This window comes from Cupressus sempervirens, chromosome 10 (genome assembly GCF_028749045.1).
Source record: "Cupressus sempervirens isolate cs-2001-9-10 chromosome 10, ASM2874904v1, whole genome shotgun sequence".
Taxonomy (NCBI): domain Eukaryota; kingdom Viridiplantae; phylum Streptophyta; class Pinopsida; order Cupressales; family Cupressaceae; genus Cupressus; species Cupressus sempervirens.
Genome location: NC_143127.1, coordinates 576,932,161 through 576,951,385, shown reverse-complemented (window position 1 = coordinate 576,951,385; position 19,225 = coordinate 576,932,161). Strand labels below are relative to the sequence as shown.

General features: G+C 35.0%; 1 protein-coding gene across 2 annotated transcripts in view; it reads left to right on the top strand.

Moving 5' to 3' along the window:
• TAF2 (TBP-associated factor 2) overlaps nucleotides 1-19,225 on the top strand; it is a 234,990-nt gene that overhangs the window by 76,446 nt on the left and 139,319 nt on the right. For both annotated transcript variants that reach the window (XM_089805997.1, XM_089805998.1), the window contains exons 5-8: nucleotides 16,348-16,547; nucleotides 16,660-16,813; nucleotides 16,937-17,021; nucleotides 17,107-17,198. In XM_089805997.1, coding sequence (XP_089662123.1) covers nucleotides 16,348-16,547; nucleotides 16,660-16,813; nucleotides 16,937-17,021; nucleotides 17,107-17,198 — 531 coding nt within the window. The remainder of the gene's footprint in view (nucleotides 1-16,347; nucleotides 16,548-16,659; nucleotides 16,814-16,936; nucleotides 17,022-17,106; nucleotides 17,199-19,225) is intronic.

Sequence of the window (19,225 nt, the reverse complement as noted above, 5' to 3'; positions counted from 1 at the left end):
TATAGGCCGGATCTTGCCGGACATCATGAAAATTATTGGTTTCATTGTTATAGGCCAGATTTTGCTGCACACATTGATATCCATCATGGTTATTAGGCCAGATCTTGCCGGACACCATGAAAATTATTGGTGTCATTGCTATTAGGCCAGATCTTGCTCGACACCATGAAAATTATTGGTGTCATTACTATTAAGCCATATTTTGCTGGACACCATGAAAGTTGTTATGGTTCTTCGGGCTGGATATTGTCGAACACCATAACTTAAGTATATTATAGACCACACATACAGTGGTATTCAAACTCATATTAAAGTGATAGTAATTGCTTAATTTCCCTCCTTGCTAAAAGGAAAAGTATTGAGAAATTTAGTCTCATTATGAATTGTAGCAAATTCCATATAAAATATATGTGTGTTGATGGATTTATGTTGATATCCTTAAATATGTCATTCTAGGAATATCATACTGAGATGATATCTCTTCGTATACTCAAGAACATAATATGTTCTATATCAATTCTTCCTAAGAGGGAGTGTCAAGTTTGTAGTTACAGTTAGATTGATATGATCATGAGTTCATTATTGATAATAATATAAGTATTCCTTTATATGTATATATATATGTAAATAATAAAAAATAAAAATAAAATAAATAAATAAATATATATTACATATATTATATTATAATAATAGCAATAATAATAATGATGATGTATATATTATACATATGGTTATTTATATTATTTGATGTTTAAACCTTGGAAACATGTCTCTTCAAGAGACACGCCCTCCTCTCATAGTTATATGAGATCCAAATCTGCATTTGAAATATATCTATAACAATAGCAATACTATTACATTTGCAGACACGATCTATGTTACTTAACAATTTTAAGTACTATATATATAGTAAGCATATTATATAGTACACATAACATTGCCCCCTCTCTGCCATCTCTCCGACATTCCTAAACTTAGGTCCTTTGTCCCTCCGTCCTGGAAACTTGCTCAGATGCCCTTGACTAGTGGTGGAACACTGTTTTTTTTATGAATGTCCTATCTTGCCGTATCCAGTGAGAGGTTTCAAAAAATGGCCATGTTCATAGCTGATACAGTATCCATTTCCGTATTCATATCTGTGTTTGTGCAACTTTGGTATTTTATATTTTGCTAGTTTATTAATTTGCCAAAGGTTCATTTGAAATTCAATTTTATATATTTTTGTACAACTAATTTTTCAAGTATTATATGTGTATCAATAAGACCCCTCCCCTACTTCCCAAGCTTAGGCTGTTGGTCCCTACGTGTCTCCATCAGGAAACTTTGTGGAACATTGGAATTAATAAAAAAATAATTATTTAGATAAAGTAATCTAACCCAATTTCAAAAACTCTTCCAATAATGTTTTATCAGATGTAGAGTGAGCTAGAGATTTGAACTTTGTCAAAGGATAAATATGGTTTTTCATGGTTTGTGTTTTAGGTGGCAGATTGTAGATGCTTTCAGTTGTCAAGTATTTTGCAGACAACTTCCCATGGAATTAGTGTGTATTAGAAAATATGATCATAGACAAATGAAGCGGGGAATATTTTAAACAAAATAATAGGTGCTGCTTCATCAATTATTCATTAAAAATTACAACTCCTCCATTATAATGGGGTAACAAATAAACAATCTCGTATTGTAAATGAGAACTTTAAACAACACATAATACCAACCATTAGACTATAACCAACTAACAGATAATTATAATATGACACACTAACAACCTACTGGAATGATTAGAAATTCAGAACACTCAACAAAATTATAAGCTTTTTATTTAATGCATCCTAATATTTCTAACACCTATGCAAACAGTAATTCTCAACACCACCCAGTGGGAACATGGGGAGAAGGTGCATCACAATAATTTGATGACCTTATTTAGTAGCTCACCAAAATGTAAGCTGAGACTAGGGACATGCTCATCTACTCATGTCAAGCAACAGTGGAATTAACTTCACTACATTTAGTGTGCTTTCTTCTGAGGATGGGAACTAACACATCTATCCAAGATATTGCATCAATTTTGGTATGGACAAACACATCTATCCAATATCAGTTATGAACAGGGACGTACACATCTGCTTACAACAACTACGATTGGTGACAAACACATCAAATCATAATCACCAACTTTTTCAACTGGGGACAAACACTTCCAATTTACTTACACCGTCATGTGAATGGGGACAAACGTATACACATCTGCTCACAAAAATTATGATTGGGGAAAACCACATCCAGTCATAATCACTAACTTCTATGACTGGGGACAAACACTTATAATCACTTATGACATAATATGAATGGGGACAAACACATCCATTCGCATTCACAAACAACCAAGAAATCTGATTAAGGATATACAGATCCAACCACAACATAAAAAGCTTAAACACCAAGCCCTCATTGTTGCATATGCAGCCACCATTATAGAAGATTGCCACTCTGATCGGAAATGATATAAGATGGTTGCTGCTGCCACCTGGAGATTGACCTTGGCTTTAGTCGTTTTGACACAAATAATTGTCACTAATGCAACTTGTGACCCCATTGCTAGAGATTGACAAGAGGCTGCTCCTGTGTCTCCATCCTTCAATACATGAACTATGTGACTAACTATGTCTCAATCAGAATCCAGTCACCCTGAAGACTATCTGCAACTTCTTGTGGATAAAATTCTCTATAGTGAGCAGGCCCAGGAAGAGTTTTCCCTTCCTCAGGCTGGTCAACCTTTTCTTCTTCTTCACAACTACCCTTATTAGGTAAATTCATATCAGTAAATGCCCCCATTTCATGCAATCTCTTGCATACTTCCAAGCACACTACTTGCTGTGCCAAATGTACTGAACTTTAGACAGGTCCTTCAAGCTTTTTAAAAGGGTGCATTGCAAGTAAGCTGAAACTCACAAGAATTTCCAACAGATCCACCTTGCATCTCATTGTTTTTCATGGTAAGTTCCACGTGCTGTTTGCACATAAACTGGCTTGGATGAATTCTTAAGATGGCTAAGACTAGTTGTTTCAATTGCTTCTCTGTGCAAGGTCTCTTAACTATTTCTTGCGTTTCTATGAAATGCTACACGAGACATTTGTCAAACTACTCTTCTCTAGCTGTAACATCAGGTTCTTATACAACTACAAAATCAACTAAATAAATTATCTCTTGAGAAATATCTATACTACAACTGAAGTTAATTTAAATTCTAAATCTCTTTTTAATTACTGAATATCAAATTCATTCTAACGTTTGAAAAATCCTGATCTATTTTATTGTAAAGAAAAACTGCAAACTATCATATTAATAAGATTCAATTTATAATACATCTATTTACAAAGAAAGAATATTGCATTAAAGAAATAAAGATAACTTAAATAAAGATACATACTGATTTACTTGAGAGACTTATCCAATTAATTGACCAAGCTCTGACTTTGGCGAGAGAAGAAGCATTAACGTAGGCTTAACCTCCCAACCGCAGACCTTTTTACTTATCCCCACAAGTTCTAAATAAATAGAACGGCCCTCCCTACCCTAAGGTCAGGCTTGGGATGTTCATCGATCCAGTCATCGGAGTACTCAGGTGGGTTGAGGTCCCAACAGCTATTCAATTGAATAATTGAAGCATTAGGACACCAACGCAATCTTTTGTTGTGGCATGTTTGCCCTTTTATTGCCTTGGCCAGGGATTTCAGAGGTGGGTTTTTATAACTTGATCTCCACCGCTCAGCTTGACAATTAGTCATCAAAGTGGACTTACATGAGCTAATTAGATTATTTTGATTATAATTAATTATTGATATTTTTCTTGTTTTCCTTGTGTAAGGGTCATCTACACCTCACACCATTAACAGATCTTTAGATTGGTGATTCTTCGATGCCTGAACTCGTTATATCTTATTCATAAGATTATGATTCTGCATTCTCAGAATTCCTTGTTTTTTTTCAGAATTGATCATTATTACTGATTTCGGTTTATTGAAGCAGAACAGTTCATGACTCGGTTCTACAAATTTATAACATGGGCTGATAATGGAATAGTTCTATATTCAAAAGTATTGTTGATTGAAGTGGTAATATCAGACAGAATAAAATGAGATCAGAAGTCTTAATACTATCATAAGCATTATCTACTTTAATTGCTAAACAATAATTACAAACTCTGTTGGTTCTTCTACAATTATGAAGAGCTCAAGTGTAATATTATGACTCAACCTTTATACAAAACCCTTCACTTTGTTTCAACCCGACTCAGAAAGGAAGAAGACATAAAAGATGGAAACCCGCAAGCAAAGGAAATGAAAATGTTTTTAATACACTCTTACTTGTTTACAGTTACTGAGCGCCCTGTTGGTGAAGTTTTCAATATAAGCTGAATCCCGACTCTCAAAAAACGTGCAAGAATGGCTTTCACTTGGCTCAGATGAATGATTTCGTGGTTAACCAAAACGAGTTGCAGGCGGTGAATGTTTGGCAGGAAGATCACGGGATCTTAAAAGGAAGTCTAGCACAGATAACGCACGGCAGGGAGAGAGGGACTTTCACTTAACACCACTCTCGGATTATTGGTAGACAGTACCTGAGACCATCGCGAAGGCAGGAACAGGCGGAAAACATTTGTTACTGTGATTTGAAAACGACAAAGGCAGAATTTAAAAGATATGACTTGGCTTTTCATCTCCTGCCGTTACAAGATTGAAATACGATTTGAATTCCCATCGATTGGAGATATAAAACATTGGGACAATGGGTGAAAAGTTTTATTAATATAATTTAATGTTATATTATTATTTTGGTTAGATTATAGTTAAGTATATTCAAAGTGACATTATTGTATTATAGATCCTTTTATAATAGTGCCACTTTGCAAATATTTAATTGTGATTCTAATCAAAATAATGATATAATATTAAATGATATTACTTATTTTTTTTTAAAAGGTAAGAATTTTATTATTTAATTTAATAATCTTGTATTATTTTTTTTAGCTCATGTAACTTTCCACTTTGAACTTTTATTGTCAAGCTTTAACAACCTTGCCATGGCGTCTTTTTGATCAAACCTGATATTCCTGATAACTAGGTCACATGATTGTCCCATTTCCGGAGGACCTCATTTCGTAATGCTTCCCCTCCTTCTCGAGTCTTTATCCTGCAACCTTCAAAACAATCATTCTCGCCAAAAACATCAATTTCATAATTCATAATTTGCTTAAATAATACCATTAGGAATTTCATCATACATAATAACTGATTGAACAATGGCTAAAGAAAAATTATATTCGTTTCACATGAACACAATGGCTATAAACTATATTTCATATGAACACAACGGCTATAAGCTATATTCATTTCACATGAACACAACGGCTATAAACTATACTCATTTCACATGAACACAACGGCTATAAACTATATTCATTTCACATGAACACAACGGCTATAACTATAATGATGGAACAACGGTTAACTTCACATGAACAACCAAAATTTTATTCTGGTTCAACGGCTATCTTTTAACTAAAGAGAAATTAGGGCAAAAATTGGGATGTAATACTAGCATTATCAGAAAAGTTAAAGACAATTTTATATAATATTAAAATTGACTTGGAGAGTGGGGACTCAAATTATAAAAGGTCAATATTTAATATTATAAAGTGGGCTAAAAAGGACAAGGAGAGATGAGACAAAAAGCCAAGAAGGGAGTCGAAGAATCACAACTGTGAGGATAAAATGAAAAAAGACTCATTCATTTGGCATGTTTGATTTATGATTCAGGTTTCAGTTCTCTCTTGCAAGGGTCATTCAGGAAAACTTCAGCTTTCAGCCAGTGTGAGAACGTAGATGCTGATGCCGAGAGATAGTGGACGCAAACCCATTGTTCGTGGAGACGTCACTTAAGGTGTCTTGTATGCACTTACAGGTTCTTCTATTAATTTTCCAGTCTGACTGTAAAATTGTGTTTAAGGTTGGATTTTGAATACTGGTTATTGCATTTCTGTTGTATAATGCAATAACGTTGTTTTAAGGAGTTTTATGAGAGTTTACTGGTTTCATTCTGTTGGTTTGTAACACATATCCATATGCTTGAATCCTGAATCTTATTTTGAGAAAGAATGGGTTAATATCTCTTGGTAAATCTACTAGTTTCTATTGTTGTTTCATAATACATCTGCCTATGTTTGAGTTTTGAATATATGTTGAGGGAGAAATTGGGTAAATATCTGGTTCAGGATATTTCAGTGGTATCGGAGCTGTGCATATGGCTAGCCTGTAAAGTTATTGGAATATATTCATCAGCATCAAAATTTCATAAGGGGTTATCGGTATCGGAGTTTTATAGTTATGTAGTCTCCCAAACTATGAGGTTGTGTTTGAAGAATAGAAACTAAGAATTTATAGATTGGCATATTTAATCTGCTTGGAAAAGACTATATCCCAACAGACTTTTTGAAGAAGGTTATTAATCTCGTAGCAGCATCACCGGAAAGAGGACATGTCCATATTCGCCGAATTACATGTATTTCTACATAATGCAAAAGTACATTTTGCAGTGACTAGGAAATTTAAATTCTGAAGGGTGTTGATAATTTTGAGCATTTAGCAGTGCAATGATTAATCATATATGATTGAAGGAAAGCCTTATAATCAGAATATTGCATATTGCCTTGCAATTTGTATGGTCTAGCATGTTGTGAGAATTCAAGACGAGGGCTTTTCTTCAGTTCATGGTTGTTGATCAAGTGTGGGGTGGTTGTGCAACTATGGAGTATGCTAGGAAAGTGAATTGAGGCCCAAAGGAGATATGCAAAGTCGAATAATTCGGGTGAACATTGGGATTCCATTTCTATACACGCACTAGTTGCGCCTAAAATTTCCCAAAAACTAAGATTGAATGTAGACAAATTATTGTAAAAATTATTACATAAAGACTAGCGATTCTTTGATAGGGCTTCTAGAGCGGAGGGATACACATTCTACATGGGAGTTAATATTGAAAACTTGATGAGCAACAAGTACATCAATAAGCATTGTTTGAAGGACGTTAAAGACTTCATCATAGACTGGGAATATGCGTGCGAAAGCTTGTTGAGATTATTAAATTGTTATTCTGAACATGGAAATTTATTTTTGTGCAGTAGCTATAGTCGCAGGAAAGAATAAAGACGTTGATTATTTGAAGCGTGAGTATAGCATTGTTGGTGCCGACAATGCTTCATACCCTTAGCTAGACCGGACTGGTAGGAGTTGGAATGAAGTTCCTAGAGGACATCTCCAACAATAGTATTTTCGGCAACGTGGAGTGGATGCATAGACATCCTCCGCTGAAACAAACGCATTAATAATTTGTTATCGAGCTAATTATAAATGGTTGGCGGTGTTTCATATATTCACCACAGTGGTTGTGTTCTGTTATCATTGAGGAACATTGAGCCATTTGGAGAGAGTAACGTCCTTGACATGATATCATTGCAAGTTGTTGCAAAATTTCATCGCTTAAGACCGAATAGTTCTTCCTTTTCTTGTTAGGTATCGTCTTTATTGGTGCTTTACATCTTCCAATAGTCATAAGTATTTTGACTAGAGCAGACATTTATTTCGGGCGTTATTTGCAATTGCTGTTATTGATCCTTGTATGAAGATTTCCTAACATGACATTTCGACTCCCCATTTTGTATTTGCGGAAAGATTGAGCAAGAAATGAAGATGTCTGTTACTAGTAACGCTCGACAGGTGACAACTTTACGGGGAGGTTAAGAACATCATATCATTCATCTGCTGAGGGATTTTCAACATCAGAATTGATTGCACCATTTCTAGAAGTAGGAATGTATAATGTTAGTAGATAAAACATACAAAAGCTACTGTGCGTTAGTAAATGACATCGTAAGTCTAAGGGTTCAGTAATTGTGAGAAGGTATGTTGTGTGTGGCAGTAGAAGTCTTGAAGGAGTTTGAACATAGAGGTTTGCGGAGGAATCTAGTTCAATATCAGTACCAACAGTCTTCACCAAACAACATATCTTACGATAGACAAAGGGTGACAACAAAATATTTATATGCCTGTCAATCCTAAGTGTAGGTCAAAAGGGATTGTTTTATAGACTTGATCCATGGGAATTAGAATGTTTATAGTGCTGAAACTCATGATCAAGTTGGGTATTGTTGAATAGGATTAACGAGAGTGGCAAAAGTATGAGATATAACTGATTCACTCTCATTTTCTACTGACTGGTGGATTAAAAGTCATGTCCAAAAACGGGAATGCCAAGACCACAATATTCAGTACCCTTGCTGGTATGTGTGGGAGTATCACGCAATGACATAAATTTCCAATACTAAGGAGATTGCATACCTACTATCATTGGAATTACCTAGTTCTTGACATTCAAGCTAGAGGCACCAAATGACCTTGTCATCACATAGAAGTCCGCTCACAAGTCTGAAAAACAATTAAACATTGAGAACCCCTGCTAATACTCAGTTGATGGAACACTCTTATTCATACATGAAAATCGATATTTGATTTCTAAAATGGAAAGGGTAGATTGATGAATTCGAAATAAATAGAATTATTTTTGATATTTAATCAGTCTACATGGTTGGAATTAATGACAATCAACATCTATTCCTAAATATTATTCAACAAAAGTGATGTAGGAAGGACTAATATAAAATATGAATCTAGTAATGACTGATGTCGCCCTTAGTTGGAACAACACCATTAACGGAGTTACCGTGCATTTCATTCAAACTCAACAAACCAGCAACTTGGCAAAGATAGTTACCAGTAGACCTTCAAAAATAGGGTGGACCATTTTATAACAATGGCGTCCTTCAGTCATTTAAGCTGTGGAAGACAACCAAAACCTTAAATTGGCATGGTTACATAGCAATTTGTTTGTAATCTGCTACGTTTCTCTTTTTAAAGGTATTCATCACTGGGCAAAGGCTTATTCTTGGAGACACGAGCTATGAAGTCATGGAAAATTATCATGATGCTATCCATAACTGGTAAACATGATTCCAAGTTTTATGAACATGGTAGCACAATTTGTTCAAAATGCTCACAATGAGCACCGGGAGGATAATGGGAATCGTGAGTGTGGGAGCATAAATGTTGACGGTCAATTTAAAATAAGGGCAAAAATACTCGACATTTATAGAGTATAGAAAACTTCTCACTCGAGTTCAGAATGACTTACCCTTTAGCAATTACATGGATTTTCATCCAGAACAACAAAATAAGACTGATATCGCAAAAATGAAGTATTTGAAATTGGATCAGGATCTCCTTGCAAAGGACCAGTGCAAAAATGTGTATCAAGAATGTCTAGTATGAAGGATCATCTAAGAGAGGGTCTTTGGAAAGAAGAGCAGTCAACTACCATTGATTCACAACCTTTCCATGATTACGTAGAAAGTGTTACACAAGGTGCAAGTTTCTATGTTGGTGATTTGGAGGTTAGTTTTAACAAGAAAGTTGATGAGTTCAGTTGCATACGAGATACTAGTAGGTTGGGGTCTTTGTATGATGAGCCTTTATATAGAAATGATAACATGGCAACACCTTGGCCTTTGCATAAAAATGAAGAGAATGGAGGAAAGAAGGCCTATGATTTTGAGAGGTGTGATGAATCATATATCTCTTATGCCCAGGACATGAATCCAGCGGAACAATCCAAGATGACACTACAAGAGGATGAATTGCTTCAACATGACAACAATGAAATGCATACCTTAAAGAACCAGCTGAAGGTTTGTAAAGACATGGTTGTGGCATCCTTGGTACGTTATGACAACACTCACAGGATGGTTTAGGATCTCTATAGGAAGGCTCGAAAGGGAGTGGACGGAGATTGGCTTGTTGCTGATTCGCAGGTGTTCAAAACAGCTCTTGAAACTCTGAAATAAGATTATTTATGTTTTCTTTTGGACAAGGTTACATTCTTAAGGTTGCTAAAATACATGTTGATCAGCTGAATAAAGAAAGGAATGAGATTATGGAGCTCAATAGAGAGCTTAAGCATACTCATGAGGTATTAGATGATGCTCGGATTTCCCTTCTAGGACGCAAAAAATTAGATTAGGATCATGAATCACTCTAGGGAACTTGAGGATAAAGGGAGGCAGTAGTTTTTCCAAGAAACAATTGATGAACTTGATAGCATTTAGTAGACGTATGACTTGGATGGCTGCCCCAAATGATCGAGTGCCAAAACTTCAGATCACATTCAACTTGTAGACAACCCCTTGTTTGAATTAGATGCTGACTGGACTTTTGATAATCCCCCTTTTGTGATAAACGAGGGAACTCCTTTTGATTGCCATGAAGAGGATGGTTATGATTTCAGACTATCGGATCTTGGTACAGTTCCTAGTAGTGAATCTTGGTCACAGGATGGGAGTGTTGATTCGACTACCATCACCTGTCATAGGATCATATGGTTCCCGATTTCAACCCATGTAGGAGTTGGATGGATTCCCTACATCAGCCATTGAGTAGATCTTTGGGGGAGTTTTTATCAGAGCTATGTTTCAATCATAGTGAATGGATTTTTAGTTTCATACTTACTCTTTGCACCTATGTATTTGGGGGTTCTCCAGATTTATGATGATGGTATGGTTTTCGATGTGCCCGTGGTGTTAGTAGTAGTTTTTGAGTGCCTTGTTTCTTACATCATCTATTTTGGACGATTCGTCACCATCTACTGGGTTATACATAGCCTCTTGATATATTTCTACCTTATCATATCTAATGGTCATGGCAACAAGGTTTGGAATCTACGTGTTGACAATATGTATTTATGGCTTATTGAGGATTTTGTTATAGTTCTACTCAGTTTGAGACTGGATGCGAGGATAATCAAAGTTGTACAATATACAGGTGGAGCGATATTTCATACATTTATATTGCAACAAGGTTTGGAATCCAGGTGTTGACAGTATATATCTATGGCTTATTGAGGATTTTGTTATAGTTCTACTCAGTTTGAGACTTGATGCAGGATAATCAGAGTTGTACAATCTACAATCTACAGGTGGAGCGATATTTCATAGATTTATATTGGATCCAGGGATCCAGTTAATGGATGGGATGTAGAGTGACACCTTGCTTCGTAGAGTGGCCGGATTTTTTTCAGATTGGGCTACAAAACTACTTGCAGATTCATATGGGATCCTGGTACTGATTGCTTGAGGACAAGCAATTTCAAGGAGGGGAGATTTGTAATGTCCCCTTTTTGGGACATTAGAAAAGTTAAATTCAATTTTATATAATATGAAAATTGACTTGGAGAGCGTGGACTCAAATTATAAAAGGTCAATTCAATATTATAAAGTGGGCTAAAAAGGACAAGGAGAGATAAGATGAAAAGCCAGTAAAGGAGTCGAAGAGTCACAACTGTGACGATAAAATGAGAAGAGACTCATTCATTCGGCATGTTTGATTTATGATTCAGATTTTAGTTCTCTCTTGCGAGTCATTCAAGAAAGTTTCAACTTTCAACCGGTGTGAGGACATAGGCCCTCGTGCCGGCAGACAATGGACGCAAACCCATTATCCATGGAGATGTCACATCAGTTTCTTCTCTTAGTGTTCCAATCTTACTGTAAAATTGTGTTTAAGATTGGATTGTGAATGCTGGCTATTTTATTGTTGTTGTATAATGCAATAACGTTGTTTTATGGAGTTTTATGAGAGTTTACTGGTTTCATTTTGTTGGTTTGTACCTCATTTCCATATGCTTGAATCCTGAATCTTATTTTTAGAAAGAATGGGTTAATATCTATTGGTAAATCTACTGGTTTCTATTGTTGTTTCATATTACATCTGCCTATGTTTAAGTTTTGAATATATGTTGATGGAGAAATCAGGTAAATATCCGGTTTGGGATATTTCACATTAGTATATAGTCTGACCAAGGCTTGTGTCCACTGCCTCTTGACTGGATGTAAACTAGGACAGTTTTACAAGATCAAAGTGAATAAAAACATTACTCTGCTGGATGTCATAGGCAGGGTCCAATGAGGGGTCTTGGGCTCAATTTTTTAGAATTTTTTTTTTCAGGGGAGGGGGAGCTAAAGGACTACTTAGAATCTTTCCTCCAATATAGGATCCCCTACTTTTTAAGCCCTCTAAATTTGAGCAGGTGAAAATGGGGTGGAACTGGAAATAACTGCACCGGCTTAGGGAAAAATTTGTGCCACATCTCTACAATCTATTCATTTTTTCCTACCATTAAAATAAATTAGAAGGAAAACAAAGTTTTTACATTTTTAATAGATTCTAAATTTAAAGTGTTCTTAGCTTCCTCAAGGTTAGTAGCTGAAATTCTTAAGCTACAATACACTATATGGTTCATAAGACCACTCACCATTAAACATTCCTAAAAGGGCTCAGCAACCACTGCCCTATCCTTAACGAAGCCCCCATCCATGGGGCCCCAGTCTTAAAGGCGATGGGGTCTGAAAACACAAGGCATCAGTGGATGCATAGTATTGTTAAGTTACTAGAATTAAACAACACAAATGGAGTAACTGTCAATGATTTCATTGGCTGCAACAGGAATCATTCTTACTTTTTACTGTTTATTCCTTATTGTTGTCATTGCTGAATCATAAGGGGACATGGCACCATTATTGATATGGCATTGCACAGCTCTTGCATTGATTGATTCTGGTCATGTTGGTGGCATCAGTCCTTTCTCTTCTACCATGTAACCTATTGGTTCTTGGATTCTCTATTCTATAGGAGCTTTGATGAAAATTATGTGTGGTGGGTTCTTTTGATATATGAAGGTGCGACTTCAGATTTGTCGTCTTGATGTATTGTTCTCAGAAGTTTGTGGTGTCAGAGAAAGAAGTTTGTGGATCTCTGCATTTCTGAAAGATATCTTTTGTTATTAAATATGCAATCTGAGTTAGATCAATATATTCATATTTTGGAAGTCTTTCTAAGTCATAGATGTATATGTGAGATACTTATGTTGCTTTAATGTGATCTGATATTGAGTGAGATGTCTAAGGATATGGAAGTTAATAACCTATGTGATGTGTATCAGTATTAGACACTCCTGTTGTATCAGATTCAAACATTGGTTTTATTTTCTGTATATATACATTTTGTGTGCTGATACTTGTATTGTGGTGCAGGAGCACCAACTTATCAAACTAGGGTGAAAAAAATTTGGCAAGCAAGTAGAGTAGGATGAATGTAAGAAGGTCCAATGGACCAATTGGTCATGTGATGTAATTAATTGAAGTAATTTTAAGGTCAAATGAGCCCAAAATTCTGTTTAGGACCATTTAGGGACAGTGGGCGAAACATGACCAATAGGGTCAAATAGGTAGGATCAAATGTGCAACATCATTTTTGCTCAAGGCTATGAGGTCTCTAATTGGGTAAGTTGGATGGTGTCATCTTTGCTCCCATCATATTATTATCAGAGCCAAAAAGGTCTGACAGGGAAGAGGAGGATTGTGTGAACGAAGTAAGAGGAGACAAGATGCGTCCCAAAGGAGTACCAATTTTAGTTGCAAGGGAACTAAAGGCTCTCTGAGATGACATAGTAGGGGCTAAAGACCAGAGTAAGAAGAAGAGAATGCATTGTGTAATGTAATGTAATTGGTGATACAAACACAATTGAAAAATAATCTATTTTCAACAATTCATGTGCTAATCTCTTATTCTTAGTTTCTTGTTCTCTCTTTCTCATTTTCCCTTTTTTCTGAAAAACTGAATTTGCCCAATTAAATTCCAATCTATTGAAGTTTTTTATGGATTTTATCTCCAAAAGATTTTTGCTGCGATGAAACAGCCTATGTTTCACAGAGTTTGCAAGATAATACGAGAAAATTATGAAATAGAGTATATTCATTAAGTATCCATCATCCAATGTTATTATACAGCAGAGCAAGATTGAAACAGAATCATCATGTATGGAATTGAATATAGAAAAGTAAAATTAGTCTATTTATCTCAAAGCATATGTTAGAGAGGGCATTTCCGTTGCTACAAGAGATGATTGCACCTCTCTCCTGATAAAAAATGCTCTCTCAGTAATATGCTTCACAACATTTTGGTTCCTATTTACTATTTTATACCATCCTCCATATCTTGTTCTCAGTGCACATGGAACACTCATATTCTCTGTCGTGACACTTCACAACATTCAATTGTCACCCATACTGTACTCATTCAGCTTTCACCATCATATGAAAAAGTTGAACTAGCCATGTAACTCTTAAGCCACAGATTCAAAAAATCAAAATGCCTTATGAGATTGCATCCCACAAAATCCTAGTTATGATATGATACTGGTTACATGCTTTGATACTTATCAACTATCCATGGTCATTTAGGCTTGACATCCCATGAGCTAATGTACCTTGTTTGCACAACTAACTGCCCATGTGCTTGAGGTGCGCCGCATCAATGATGATACAAGAAAAACTAATACATGAATTCATTGATTCAGGTATTCAAGGTAGAGTCCAACTAGAGAGAAGATAAGAAGGAATCTTTCATTTCATAACTCTCAGTAAGTACCCATTGCAGACTAGTGCTCAATGATGAGCATGTTAACCGACGAGAGGCCCTTACGACAACATGGTTCATTCACTCCAGTGTTTGTCCCAAGCACTCCATGAAAAAGATGGACAATTATATTGACAAGAAAAGACTGTAACCCGTTGATCTTTTTCCCTGTTTTCGTTATGCTGTGCTTGTACAAGAACATTTGAAGTACTAAGGAGAATAATAAAAAAATTGTAAGAATTTGCCTAAGGGCAAAATTCACCCAAGAACTAAGAACTCAAACACAAGCACACAGTAGACCAAAAATGGATATGATCAATTAATCAGAGTATGTCTGAATACATTGCCCTGTTCAGAATGTGATGTTCAACACACTAGGAGTCCCTGTATATAAAGGCCTCTTAGGAAACACCTAGAATGTCTCTAGAAACAACAATAAGATAAGACAACTAAGCACCTTATCCAATATTCTAGATGAATGGATAAGAATGACAAAGTGTCACATGTGTGTAGAAGATTCCTGTGTTGTAGACACCATGTGCTTAAAAGAGGTGCGGACCCCTATGATGTCATCAAGACAACTCACAATAGTGCACAAACTCCTAAGTGTCTCACAAATAAAATAATACAAAATAATTAAATAATGCATTAACCTAAATAAACTTAAGTAAGTGTAATAAGTAAATACTTATTTACACCATTAAAAATAATTTTCTCTCAAGCGCCTTGTGGACATTCAAATACCATATTCCAGGAATGTTTGAGGCACATTCTGCAGAGGGTTGAACTGAATGTTGCTGTAAATCCCAACATTGGTATTTTAGCACAACATTGCTGTTCAATTTCAAACTAGGTTGGTACATGAAGTACTAATTTTTTATCCATTTATTGTTTGTATACTGGATAAGTTTCGTTGAATTAGGTTTGAGCATAGTAATGAGAGTTGCGGTGATTCACACGATTCGGCGGTTCGATTCAAGCTAGGTGATTTTTTTTGAATCTGTGAATCAAATTGACAATTTCTTGGTATGATTTGCCCTGAATCACATGAATCGGCACGAATCACCATGAATTGGCTGGAAAAAAGTGGGCAGCCCAATTGGGCAACTTGAAAACATAAAAAAATACAACTTTTTTAATGAATTTTTTTTTTTCACATTTCTCTTTCTTATAACTCTAAAAGGCCTTCTATTTGTTGAATATGACAAAAGAGAGGAAAAGTGAGGGATAGACTTGAGCTAGAGCTAGAGCAGATAGACTTGTCTTTTCATTTTGTTTACAAATAGGCATGTTTCATGGATCTTCATCTTACTTACATTTATGATATGATGTCATTGGTTTTATGTATCTTCATCTTATATATACATTTATGATTTGACAACATTTATAATTTTATATATTTATGTCATGACTCATTATGATGCAATGATTTCTATTTCCCTAAGCTAAAATTTGTATTTTACATATGTGATAGATTTATCATTTATGTTCCTTGTTTATGTATGTTAGATTCTATTTGATGATATTATAGTGTGTTAAGTTATATTCAATAAAGGGTGCATGAAATAATTTTTAAATTGTTAAAATTTCTAAATTTCAACGGTTTTTAAAATTTGCTTCATAGCCGATTCGATTCCGATTCATGGCAGATTTGCAATTTGATTTGGCCTTGCTGATTCTGATTGTCGTTACACTGGGTTTGAGATTCTTAACTTCATATCTTTGTGTTTCTTTCGAATTTTTATGATTGATTTTATTATGCAGGTCATTGGCAAAGATGATCCACGGAGTAAAACATACGTGTATTGTGTGAATATTCCTGTCAATCCTCAATTTATTACATTGGCTGTGGCCCCCTTTGAGGTGCATCCAGATCGACATAATGTGACTATTTCTCATATGTCAATGCCCAAATATCTTTCAAAGCTGCAATGCACCGTTAACTTCTTCCACAATGTATTCAGGTTTGTATATAAATTTGTTAACAATGTGCTTGTTAAACTTTTTTTTTCGTCCCTTTTTTTCAGTTCAGCAGGACTATGATCTATGAAGTTAAGAATAATTGGTATGGCACAGTTACTATGAGGAGTATCTTGAAGCATCCTTTCCATTTGGGTCATATAAACAAGTCTTTATTGATTCTGAAGCTGCATTAGCTTCTGGTTTTGTTGGCGCTTCAATGTCCATTTTCAGTTCTCATATATTGTTTGATGAACGTGTGATAGATCAGGTAATCATATTTGATATTAATTAATTCCGGGATACTGGTACTATTCTTACCATTGTGTTTCAACTATACCATTCTAAACTGATAGTCTTGAAATGTATTCTTCACTTCATTTCGTTTCTGTAGGTTATTGGCACCAGAATTAAACTGGCTTATGCCTTAGCACGGCAATGGTTTGGGATTTTTATTACTCCTGAGACAGAAACTGATGGTATGTACGTTAAGCTCACAAAATGACTCCACAATTGCTTCAATTTAATGGCATAGAGATTTTGTAACAGGCATAATGAATGCAGGTTGGCTGCTAGATGGCCTTGCTGGTTTTCTTACCGATATCTTTATCAAGCGCTACTTGGGGAACAATGAAGCCCGGTACCGTCGCTTCAAGGTTCCTTACATCTATTCTGAACTTTCATAAAAAGAAATATATGTGGTCATTTGCTTTTTATTGTGACCTTAGCTTATCTCGAGAATATATTTGTAGCGTGTACACAGAACATGCAATATAATGTCATAAAATTATTTTTTATTTATCTTGCTATTTGTCTGTCAAGTTGAACGTTTTTGCTCGACTTGACAGCCATTCAATGAGACTGTTTTGCTGGAAGGCTGGAAAATAATGCGTATTTGGTTGATACTTAGTATGGGGTACATTGAGAATTTGAGACATTTGAATGTTTGATTCAAATTCTCTTTGGAGAATGTTAGAAATATCCTGTTGCATATATTTGTGATGAAAGTGTTACAATAATAGTCATTCTTGTGTAAAAACCTATCTTTTGTAGTACTTTCGAAATGTTAATAATAATAGTCTTATAGATATTCTTGTTCAAGAAACCTATCTTTTGTATTACTTTGCTGCTTACAAATTTGAATGTATGGTCTCTTTGTAAATTCTTTACCCTTTTTTTTCCCAAAATTCTCACTATTTTCTCCACAATGCTGCTGACTTCACATGTGTAGTTATATACAAGAGAAAGGGGCAGAAATAATCGAAGCCTGTAGAAGTTTTATACAAAATAATATGTTCTTCTGTTTTTCATTGTTTTGCAAAACAGCCTCCTTAAATATATTGAGTTGGTAAACATTACCAACTCAATTTGTACCACTATTGTATAACCTATTTCAAATACTACTACCACAATGAAACTGATTCAACTAACTACATATGTATACATATTACAACTGATTCAAATCATACTGCCACCATGAAACTATGAAAATGTTGGTGGTGTGCAGCATAAGGACCTGGATACAACTTAACATCAAACATACTAAAAAACTAACTCTTTAGACACCAAGAAGACCAAGAATCTGGTCTTTCCTCAATGACTATATACATATGGTATTCTGATTTCTTATTTAATTATTTTGAGATCAGGGCAGTATGGACCATTATATAATTTAGAATCTGCTTGCCAATTCTTCAAGTGCTAGCTCTATGCTAACAAGTGTAGTTTTCTTCTGTTTCTATTTGCCATTGTGTTCATTAATTCCATTTTAAATTGTGCCAATAGTTAACTGCTGCCGTAACATTGTAATGTCTTTTCTACATTTTCTCCAACTGCCTAAACAAAGGTAATATAAAAATGGTGATTTGTTGACTGTTCATGTGATATTCTTGGAATTTAGCAAAATATGAACTTGAAATGATCATATGTATCCTGTTGCCTCTAAACATTTCTATGCATGTTTCATTATGATTAGAGCATTGAATAAAAACTACAGTAAAGGAGATTAACTTAGAAATTTGTATTACTTTAGATGGTAAACGATGAAACATTCACACAGCCATAGTTGCAAAACTTGACTAGTTTTTAAAAGCTCATGAGTGTTTTTGCGAAAAAAATTCCGTAGTGATTTTGTTCATTGACTTTTGGCAAAAACCTGGCTGCAGAATTAGTGCTTGAGATGCAAAAAACCCTCATTCTAATTTCATTTTGACTAATTTCCTTCTGATGAGGTCTTTTGCAGCAATTTTGAGCCAAAAGTGAAGATTTGTAGTTCATCTTGTTGTAAGTGTAATTGCAACTTATTGGAGGCTTTCCAGATGAAGAAAAGGAATAAGTTAGCTCAGAAATGTCTGAATGACGTTTCCTTTTTGTAAAATGGTCTTTGGTTGTGCACAAGTAAGAGAGAGTAAATATCAGGTGGTCCAATTGATTTCGAGGATATATGTCCTTATAGTGATTGGACAGTGCAAGAGCAACCTCCATTGTTTACCAAGGATGACATCTATTATTTGGAGAGGCAAGCCGCGGAGCAGTGTCATGTCCCCTTTCTGATAGTGGATATATAACAGATAGTATAATTAAATTAAAATGTAGCAATTAATATAATAATAAATTATATCTATTTTGTCTATAATAAATATTAACATGGTGAATAAACTGAATAAAGAAAGGAGATATGAGA